The sequence below is a fragment of the Ctenocephalides felis genome, unplaced genomic scaffold (assembly GCF_003426905.1).
Source record: "Ctenocephalides felis isolate EL2017-DRISC unplaced genomic scaffold, ASM342690v1 CF-g0.4_SCAFFOLD_01170, whole genome shotgun sequence".
NCBI classification, from domain to species: Eukaryota; Metazoa; Arthropoda; class Insecta; order Siphonaptera; family Pulicidae; genus Ctenocephalides; species Ctenocephalides felis.
Genome location: NW_020537324.1, coordinates 28,696,218 through 28,707,372, shown reverse-complemented (window position 1 = coordinate 28,707,372; position 11,155 = coordinate 28,696,218). Strand labels below are relative to the sequence as shown.

The 11,155-nt window shown below is 29.6% G+C and overlaps 3 protein-coding genes across 4 annotated transcripts; 1 reads left to right on the top strand and 2 right to left on the bottom strand.

The window, feature by feature from the left end:
* Positions 1–246: 246 nt before the first annotated feature.
* On the bottom strand, positions 247–2,619 carry LOC113366285 (ATP-dependent RNA helicase p62-like). 2 transcript variants are annotated; one of them, XM_026607867.1, is made up of 6 exons: positions 2,571–2,619; positions 2,314–2,397; positions 1,487–1,965; positions 850–1,411; positions 437–675; positions 247–296 (listed from the first exon to the last, which is right to left on the bottom strand). In XM_026607867.1, coding segments are annotated over exons 2-6 (1,299 nt in total). In that variant the 5' UTR covers positions 2,316–2,397; positions 2,571–2,619; the 3' UTR covers positions 247–279. The 2 variants fall into 2 exon arrangements, with proteins under 2 accessions (XP_026463652.1, XP_026463651.1); XM_026607866.1 differs by lacking the exon at positions 2,571–2,619 and having other exon boundaries at positions 2,314–2,471.
* A 550-nt stretch (positions 2,620–3,169) lies between these two features.
* On the top strand, positions 3,170–5,156 carry LOC113366581 (mannose-1-phosphate guanyltransferase beta-like). Its single transcript, XM_026608210.1, has 6 exons — positions 3,170–3,493; positions 3,561–3,803; positions 3,875–4,004; positions 4,105–4,266; positions 4,452–4,616; positions 4,888–5,156. The coding sequence occupies exons 1-6, from the start codon at positions 3,350–3,352 to the stop codon at positions 5,121–5,123; spliced, it is 1,080 nt and encodes a 359-aa protein (XP_026463995.1). The 5' UTR covers positions 3,170–3,349; the 3' UTR covers positions 5,124–5,156.
* A 1,878-nt stretch (positions 5,157–7,034) lies between these two features.
* LOC113366423 (septin-2-like) lies at positions 7,035–10,892 on the bottom strand. Its single transcript, XM_026608019.1, has 7 exons — positions 10,798–10,892; positions 9,852–10,106; positions 9,265–9,570; positions 9,005–9,197; positions 7,481–7,644; positions 7,268–7,405; positions 7,035–7,202 (listed from the first exon to the last, which is right to left on the bottom strand). The coding sequence occupies exons 1-7, from the start codon at positions 10,849–10,851 to the stop codon at positions 7,035–7,037; spliced, it is 1,278 nt and encodes a 425-aa protein (XP_026463804.1). The 5' UTR covers positions 10,852–10,892.
* Between the last annotated feature and the right edge of the window lie 263 nt (positions 10,893–11,155).

Genomic DNA, 11,155 nt, shown 5'->3' with positions numbered 1-11,155 from the left:
TTTGGTGAGAATATCAATGATAAAAATCAAAAGATACAGCTCGACACTTCAAAATAAATTTGTACGAAATTTGTTTTCACAAATTCTGCACACAGCTCGAATAATCAGGCCGAAAAGCAGAAGTCCAATATGTAAAAAAGATACTATATGCACACACATTGTGTGCCGAATCTTCCATTTTTCGTCCCAACACGGGCCAGAGGCACCGCAAGAATTCAGTATGTGCGTGAGATTTTTATATCCATTCCAATCACGGAATATCACATGTATTACACACATTTATCTCGCATGTGCCTCTGAAAAAATTAATAGCAAAACAAGACTTTAGTATGTGAACTGTTGGATTATGTATTAGCAATTATTCCTAAGAACTATTGAAATGATCTCTCTTGAAATCAAATTATGCAAAAGGTAATTTAATTTTTACTATACTTACCAAGTCCACGAGCAGCTACATCAGTTGCAACTAAAATCGAACTTTTTCCACTTCTAAATTCTCTTAATACATAATCTCTCTCTTGCTGTGACTTGTCACCATGCATACAGACTGCAGGCCATCCATATCTACGAATATTGCGTGTAATATTTTCAACTTTCTTTTTGGTTTCTACAAAAATTATAGTTTTTGCTCCCTCTTCTTGCGTGTTACCAATTTCTTGTAATAAGTTGCTCAATCTAAAAGCAAGTTTTTCATTAGTTCACTAATAATGGATAATTACACAAAAATAATACAAAACTCATCAGTTCTTCTTAGAGGACAATTATTCATCAAGACATTATGTTTAAAAAATAGTATGCATCATTTGTTAAAGAGTACTGTTATGGAGTACATAATATTACATTACTTACTTTGTTTCCTTTTCATGTTCTTGACAAACATCTACAATTTGTAGAATATTGTGATTGGCCGACAGCTGTAAAGATCCTATATTAATTTGTACATAATCACCAAGATAATCTTCCGCTAGTTTTCTCACTTCTTTTGGCCAAGTAGCTGACCACATGCAAGTCTGTCTGTCAGGACGGATTTGTTCAATGATTTTGCGAATTTGAGGTTCAAAACCCATATCAAGCATACGATCAGCTTCATCAAGAACGAGATAAGTGCAGCGTTTTAGATTGGTACGCCCACTTTCAAGAAAATCAATAAGTCTTCCTGGAGTAGCAATAACAATTTCAACACCTCGTTCCAAATCTCTTGCTTGACTGCCTTTAGGTGCACCTCCAAAGACACAGGTGTTACGCACGTAGGAAAGACTTCCAAATTCTGTGGCTACTTGTTGAATTTGTTGTGCTAGTTCTCTGGTAGGAGCTAAGACTAAAGCAATAGGTCCATCTCCTCTGGATATGGAAGGTTGATTATTTATGTGTACTATAGCAGGTAGTATGTAACCTAAGGTTTTGCCAGAACCTGTAAACGTTAAAGTAAAATTTAAACTAAGCATCGAACACACATACAGAAAGTTAATAAAAAATTAATTATTACCTGTTTGAGCAATGCCAACCATATTTTTTCCACTCATTGCAATAGGCCATCCTTGTGCTTGAATAGCCGTGGGTTCTGTGTATCCTTGTTTTTTTATTCCTTGCATCACATAATCAGGAAAGTTGGCTTCTTCAAAGTACTGGATTGGATTAGGAGCATCTCCATGAACTGTGATTTCTTTAGCATTGCGGTACTCTTCAACTTCGCGATAAGAGCGGTTGGCGACATTCGGATGAGGGCAATAGAAGTCCTTCTTGAAAGGTTTCAAAAATTCGGAACTCCAATTAGGTTTAGTCATTTTTGAGCCACCGAAACTATCTTTCGAACCGCGGCTAAATCCTCCATTCCGATTTCCGTAACCATTACTGGAGCTATTGCCGTATCCACCACTACGATTGCCTCGACTCGAGTTAAATCCATTAGAGCGATTGCCGTAGCTGCTGCTTTTTCCACCATAACCGTTCTCGTTTCCGTAAGTCCTAACACAATTAATCAATAAATGATTAAACGTAATGGCGGATCCATGCAATGCATGGATGTTTGAGTTTCGCCATTAATACATATATTATATAAAACGGTATAAACTATATTTACACATTTAAAAGAATTCGAAATTAATAATGAATCTGATTAACAAAACAACAAATGAACGAAGACTAAAAGAAATTAATGACACACGTGCCAGTTATTTCAACGCTGCTAAAAATGGCGGACAGACGCCATGATAAAAATGTACATTTGAGATATAATTTTTTTTCACATAAAATGATTTTGGGAAAAAAAATAAGTACACGAATTAACTAAAACAGTGATTTCATTCCACTTACATGTCAAATTGTTGAAGATGCCTGATCGATGTAGAAATAAAAGTAGATGGTTGAGTTATTGATTTTCCAATTAGCCGCACTTGTCTGAAATCAAGCCGAAGTTTTGTTAAACTTTTGATTACCGCAAACATTTTCACTAATTTGATAACATTAAAAGTAATTACACGATAAAACAAAACTTCCTATATAAAATATGTTACAATATAAAGCACAACGTGCAACGTCGGCATATTACACAAGAAAGAACTTGAACTTACCAAAGCCACGGCTTGAATTAAAAGAAAGAACTTCTCAAACATCCGACTCGATATTTATATAAGTGTTATCCGATAGGACTTCTAGTTCTGTTACAAACTTCACTTGTATCTGTAGCTTCTCAAAATTTATATATTTTTTTTTATTTTACTTTAGTTATTTGAAAATCATTTATGTCCTGAATAACTAATTAATAATGATAATTAATAATATGTGATATTCACACATATTCTCAAAACCGTATTATCAAATCTGTTACAACAATCATAATTATCATTATCTATAATCATAATTATCAGAAACAAAGATTATTTATATATTATCTATTTAATATTCATGTATTTATAATTTAAAGCTATGAATTAATTATTAAAATACTGCTAAAGAACATTGAATATCAGGAGTGAGATTTTTGCTACGATATGGCAATACCAATAGACACCGCCTGAAAACGTCAGTTGACGTCATCATATATCATTAATAACATTATTTATTAAGCCGCTTAATATTGTTTTTTTTATTGATTATTTTTTTTATAATTATTATGTTATTACAAATGGAATTTTGAAATAAAACCGCATAAAAAAACTTTTCCATCAAGTTACTCAAATAATGCTTTTGATGCAAAATTTTATCTATTATCTCTAAATGATATCAGTAATCATTATTTTGCTATGAACTACGTCGATATTTTTATTGCTTACGCATAGTATTATGTGCCATATGCTTTTAATACATAAACGTTGCGATTGTTTCGTTTAATTATTAATTAGAAAACACAATGAGGGCTCTTATATTAGTTGGGGGCTACGGTACTAGATTGCGACCGTTAACATTAAGCCGTCCGAAGCCTTTAGTGGAGTTTGCAAATAAGCCTATATTATTACATCAAATTGAAGCCTTAGTTGGTGCTGGTGTTACTCAAGTAAATAAAACCTTACAAAAAGTATCTATTATTTTATATTTATTGATGTTATTTTTTCGTGTACCAGGTAATATTAGCAGTTTCATATCGCGCTGAGCAAATGGAAAAGGAGTTAAAAGAAGAAGTAGATAAGTTAGGTGTATCATTAGTGTTTTCACATGAGTCTGAACCATTAGGTACAGCTGGCCCCCTTGCTTTAGCAAAGTCAATTTTGGAATCTAGTTCTGAACCTTTCTTTGTTTTAAATTCTGATATTATATGCGACTTTCCATTTAGAGAATTAGCATCATTTCACAAAAGTCATGGTAAGGTAAGAGAATACATTTAAAAATATTTTTCATATCAATATTGTATCAAATTGTCAAAAATATTTTTTTATAGGAAGGTACAATTGTAGTAACAAAAGTAAGTGAACCTTCAAAGTATGGTGTTGTTGTTTATAATGAGGGAGGCTGCATTCAAAGTTTTATAGAAAAACCTCAAGAATTTGTTTCAAATAAAATCAATGCTGGTAATTATTAATATACCAAATCTTCAAATAGTTTCTACATAAGTACATAAATTTTTACATTTTATAAATAAATGAAAGCAGTTTATTATGATTTTTTTAGGTATGTATATTTTAAATCCAAGTGTTTTAAAAAGAATAGAGTTAAAACCAACTTCAATTGAAAAAGAAGTTTTTCCTAAAATGTGTTCAGATAAAGAACTTTATGCTTTCGAATTGCAAGGGTTTTGGATGGATATTGGACAACCTAAAGATTTTTTAACAGGTTAGAGATGACTTATTATTTGTTTTCAAATAATGTTTGTATGAAGCAGATGTTTTGGTTAGTTGCGTAGTAGTGTAATATCAACACTCATGTCCTATTTCAATTGTTAATGTCAATTTCTTTACAAATCGTGAGAAATTATGTAATTAAAAATATAAAATTAGTATTTATATAATTTTGTTTAGGTATGGCTTTATACCTGGGTAGTCTCCGAAAGAAAAGTCCAGAGTTACTATATGCAGGTCCTGGAGTGGTGGGAAATGCTCTGGTAGACCCTACTGCACAAATTGGCATTGGCTGCCAAATTGGTCCAAATGTTACAATAGGACCTGGTGTTGTTATTGAAGATGGTAGGTGTAACATATTTGATTAATTTTCATATTTAAGATTGTTTGTCCGTATAAAGTCTCAAAACAAATGCATTATTACACTAACTATTCAGGTTTTCCTCATTGCTCAAATAATTCATACTTCAAAGCTAAAAGTATAAGCCCTAATTCGTACCAAAAGGATTTTGATTTTGAAACTTGTTCCCAGTTTGCATGCAAAACATAGTGAATAAAAAATGCACATTTTACATGAATAAAAAAAGTGTCAAGATGAAAATTAAAATAATTTTAGGCGCTTGTATTAAGAGGAGCACAATACTGAGAGAGGCAAAAGTTAGATCACATTCCTGGCTGGACGGTTGTATTATTGGATGGAGATCTGATGTGGGAAAGTGGGTTCGAATGGAAGGTACAACTGTACTAGGAGAGGATGTAATTGTTAAAGATGAACTATACATCAATGGTGGCCAAGTTTTACCTCATAAATCTATTGCAAATTCAGTCCCTGATCCACAAATTATTATGTGACTGACTACTTTTAATATATTTTAATATATTTATACTATGACTAAATTTTAAACTTTATATTAAAAAATATAATATATTTAAAAATAACAATCAAATTTAAAATAAAGATATATGATTTATTTATTTTTCATATATTTTACAGTCATGAGAATTTAATATGCGTCATATATCTGTCTTATATTACTTCTAAAAACTATTTTTGCATCATAATTATCAAGCTAAATGCAGCCACATCATGTTTATTTTACTTCGAATATGCTTTCTTAGCAATATTTAAAATTAGAAGCAAAAGTACATACACTGAAAGATAATTCAGTTGTGGGGTCGACTATTGCCTTAGATACCGTCAGTAGTTTAAGGTATTGACACTGCAGGTAACAGTAGAATCAATTAGCTTGAGCGTTTACCAGAACCAAATGAACAATGAGGTGTAGTGTTGTGGATAAAAACAGCATTATTAACTCACGTATCCCATGTTTTTCATTTTTTCCTACATACGACCTAATGAAATTTAAAAACATATGATGACATTTTTCTAAGGACGCATTGGACTCTGGATGATAAATTGATATTTCCTATTTTCAAGAGCTTACATGTCTCTTTAAATATTGTACTCATAAATCTTGTTCCTTGATCTGTTAAAACTGCTTTTGGTATACCAAATCTAAGAGTTATTTCATTTACGAATGCTTTGGCTATGATTTAGTTTGGTGTCATTATTCGGTATAGGTACAGCGCCTGCAAATTTAGTTAAATCATCAATAAATGAGAACTTATTTGCATATTGCATTTTGCAAATAAGCTTCCATCTTAGTTAGAGCAAGACTCCAAATTTCTTGTAACAAATTTTTTAAACGCTCATTTTCTGCAAGTTATATCTTTTCTGTTGTCAATATCAGGATTACACCCTAACTAAATTTTTGTGCTTATTTTTTATTTATTTGTGTATAAAAACAAAACTTTGAAAAAGGTTATTATTAAACATTTGTTTTCCAAATTATATGCCATTTAATATAGATCTTCGAAATATGTATATAAGTTACAAATCATCTATAATATCTACAATTGTATAATTGTATAATCAAATCTTTCCTAACTACTGCTAAAACTATTAAGAAGCATAGTGAAAATTTGGATTACAAATAGCAAAGCCTTGTGGCTAGTCAATATGTTAAGACTTATGCACAACTTTAAACAGTATAGCGGCATTGCGGATTTCCAAATAAATAACACGCCAAAACAAAATGATCACTCTTGTAAATTCATTCAGACTTTATGGAGATGATATTTGATTACTATCTTTATCACTTTACTACTATTTATCAAGATGCAATTCGACATCTTCAAGGTAAGCTTCAACCTCTGATAATCCATAATAAAATAATAAACAAAAAAAAAAAGCATTCAAAGTTTCTAAGCAACTGTTTTCAGAGCTGAGCAATATGTATTTTAAAAACACTTAAATATTATGAAGTTGATCCTGAAATTATTGTACAGACATTTAAACAATTGTTCTACTTCATATGTGGTACATCACTCAATAATCTATTGCTGAGAAAAAACTTGTGCCACTGGTCAAAAGGAACGCAATTATGATACAATTTAATACATTTAGAAATGTGGACTTGCGATTACAAGTTCATTACTTAATAATACTTTATATAAAAATTAATGCTAAATTAAAATTTATTAATAATATTTGGTTAATTTGTCATAATTATTAAAAATAAAGCCTTTATCAAAAGAGAATATATATCCCCATAGCTCTAAGGCTTAAATACTTGAACTTTTTAAATGGAATATAAATTCATATTATTCTGAATGGAATATAGATTCATATTTATAAACATTACGTTTATAAATATTTTCTGAAATAAATAAATTTATTATGAATTATAGAAAAATTCTAAATTATTTTTTCTTATTTTTTCCAAGTGTTAACGTATTGTGGGACATTGCCATTTGATGTTTTCTTCGATTAAATTCTATTATTTCATCTTCAAGATTTTTACGATTTTCTTCAAGTTTTCGTTTTTCTTCAGCATGATCCTTCTTTAATTTGTCAAATTTGGAATGTAACTATAATTATTCAATTAAATTTTAGTTTTAAATCCTTAAAATCATAATAAATATTGTTGCTGTACCTCTTTTTCTGCTTCTTTTAACTCTGCTTCCTTCTCTTTAACTCGAACTACAAACATCTGTCTCATTTCATCCTCTTTATGTTGAAGTTCTTGCAAATGATGGGTGCGTTTAGCTTCAAAAGTTTGTTGAAAACTCACCTATCATTTAAAAAATGCTATGATTTATACTTATATTAGCAAATAATTACTAAGCCTTTTTATTATATTACTCACAGGCTTATTTTCATTGTCCACATCTGTAAAACCCATTTGTTCAAGACGTTTTTTACGATAAAGTTCATAATGTTTGCCATGTGTCTTTTCCCTCATATCTTCCATATTGGTACGAATTAACATTTCACGTAGCTTGACAAAGTCGCAATGAGCTTCATTCTCCACTATAAAATAATTTAATAATGAAAATTTAATATATTTTATGGCATGCTAATTTAAGGCTTACAGTGAAAATATAAACACATTTATTTACACAATAAAAAAATGAATAACTTTAGGTTAAATTGGGCTGTTTTTAAAGAAAAAGCTGAGTCTTTAAGAATGCAATATATATATAAGTTTGATTACAATATCAGAATTTTCTAGTCATAAACTGATTTGGATTATTCATAAACATTGATCAGTATCAGCATTGCAAGGAGACTATAACATAACTTAAGAGATACAGACATGTAAAACAATTACTTTTACAATTATTTTTACAATATTTGTTCAGTATCAATATCAAGCACGTTAATAATGTATCATTCAGTTTTCATTAAAACCTTCATAATAATTTAGTCTTTCAAAAAACCAGTTTAATCTAAGTATTCATTAATTTTAAATATACTATTCAATATACGAGGTCTGTTCAAAAAGTTTTCGTAATTTTCGTTTTTTCAAAAAAATATTTATTTATTCGTCTACATTAATGTGGTCCCCTTCAAAGTAGTCCCCCCCAGATATAATACACTTATGCCAGCGTTTTTTCCAATTTTCGAAGCACCCTTGATATTCACTTTTTGATATGTCCTTGAGCACTCTCAGCGATTTTCTTCAATCGAGGAAAACCGCCGTCCTTTCATGGGTCTCTTCAACTTTGGGAATAGGAAAAAGTCACACGGAGCCATATCTGGTGAATTTTCGCACTTTGCAACACTTTATTTCATTTTTTACGCAAAATTTAATACAAATTCTTTGACTTTTTCAATTCTTCCATTGTAAAAATCGCCGAGCTCAGAAAAACACGTCGAACCTTAGCGACTACCACAGACAAAGTAAACAGTGAATATAGCTGAAAATTTCATCATACTTTAGGGGCATGTATACCAACACAATAAAAAAAAAATTTTGACAATCAGACACTCCAGACCCGCGAAATTTAATTATTAGTAATTCCGGGTACTTTTTGAACAGACCATGTATTTCAAAACTGAATAATAGTTGAATAAGCAATTTATGATTGTATATCTATACAAATTTATTATTTGTATTAACTTTTGATGTGCATATAATTATTTCCTAGTACATATTTTAAATTTTAGATTTACTTATTATTTCTCTGTAATTTGTTTAAGATGATTATGTGTATACCACAAGTTTTGTTTATGCTACAATATATTTATAAAGATGTAAGGTAAATCCAGAATTTGAATGAATTATCATATTTTGTATTGATTACTTATTTAACAAAATATCTGTTAATATTCAATAACAATGAATACAAAGAAGAGTCAAATTTTATTACTCTGTAGTTTTATTTACCTTGAACAGTTCCCCATGGATATTGACGAGAGCGCACCATTTTATTTCCAACTCGAACAAATTCAGTTGAACCAACAACAGCAAAAGGTAAGTGAGAATTCATAGATGAATTGACTTCTGACACTGATTCATCATCTGTTGGAAATTGATAAATACGCACATCATTTGCTTCCAACTCTTGACAAATCTTAGCCTGGAAGGAAAGCAAACGTTTAACACAATAATCACAAAATTAATTAGATCCTATTATAAACATTTACCTTAAATTTTTGAAGTTCTGTTTTACTAATAGTATCAGCTTTTGCTATGATTGGAATGATATTGACTTTGGTATCAAGTTTTTTCATGCAAACAAGATCAATGGATTTCAAACCATGTCCAGTCGGGCAAATAAAGTATAAGCAAACATGAATTCTTCCATCTGGGCAATTTGCAAGAGATCTTTTAATTTTCAATTCCTCTTGAAGAAATGCCTCAAATTGGGCATCAATATAATCAACAACTGCTTTAAAACTATCCTCTTTATTAATTTGGTCACCATAACCAATAGTGTCACAAATTGTCAACTATAAAGATCATTATTATATCACTTTGTTATACAAGCACATATTGTATGTTTGGTCTATCTTTATTAATTAAGATAGCTAACTAAAACTACAAACTTATTTACTGCCATTGACATTTTCTTTAAAAATATTTTAAATATTGAAATATTACTTTCTAAATGGTCTTATTCTATTAATCTATTCACTACATCTTTTTTATTATTAGCACAAATTGTAATTATTTATCAATAATTTTACAATGATTAATAATTATTAAGATAATATAAAATATATGATCAAACCTTTAGTTTAACATTGCTTTCTTGCAACTCATATGTATGAGCCTTTAGTCTCACATTTGGTAAAGAATGGGGACTCGGTTGAGATTCAAAGTTTGTATTAAACAAAGTATCCATCAATGTTGATTTGCCAAGACCTGTTTCGCCAATGCACATAATATTGAAGACAAATCCAGTTTGAACACTTTTGTTCACTAGCTGATCGGGTAGACTATCAAAACCAACATGCCCACTCAACTTTAAAATTCGAGGCGATTCCTTTTAAAATAAGATAAAGTCATTTAATGATAACCTTTTTGGTATATACATATATAATATAAATATCATTCAAAATATCTATCTCAAACTTATTTGAAAATAATTACTATTCAATATAAGACTGTCAAAATAGAAATAATGTGAATTACCATTATAGTTGAAGTTTCATTTCATTGGTTGATAAACATAACAAAACATATAAAAATATATTTTTTAAATATTGTTTTTTTTTACCATATATGTAGAGAAAAATACTTTAATTAATAACTTAAACTCAAATTTGATATCCGGGAAATTTTAATTTATTTTTAATTATTTCACTAAATGATAAATTTTTCTAATCATTCAAGATTAACATTGTACAAATTCTGAGCAAGAAAAATTTGAATACATGTTACATATTAGAGGTTTTGTTTATTATTATTTACATATTAGTATTCATTATTTATTTGACTTCATACTATGATCACCGTTAGAAGCGCCTTAAATAATAAAAATTTAAATTGTATAATCTAATAAAGGATTGTGCTAGTTACTCATTGCCTAATTCAGAACTAATACACATTCCATTCCAATTATTGTTCACAAATATATTTTATTTCTTTAAACACTTTCACAAGATGCTTAAATTAACATAAAAGAGAAAAATTTACATTTTAATTTATCAAGAGAAAGCATAAATTGATCTCACCTTCGTAGGTTCGGCATCTCCCGAAGATACAGTATTTTCGTTTGATAATGTCATTTTGAGTTTGAAATTCTGTTCAAAACACCAATGTTGTTTATGAAATATTAACTTAAACAATATATAAACCTATATAGCTTTTCTATAAAATAAATAAACAAATTAATATTTCACAATATTTGTCACAAAACTTGACAAGCACAATCAAGACAAAGACCACAAAGTATAAACATAAACGAACTATGTCTCGAACACTCCACACCCTCACCAAACGCTTTTGTGACAGGCTTGCGCCTTTCGGCACTTTCGGCACATGTTCGGCACACCTCGCAAAAAAAGTTATCGATAATTATCGTATGCACCG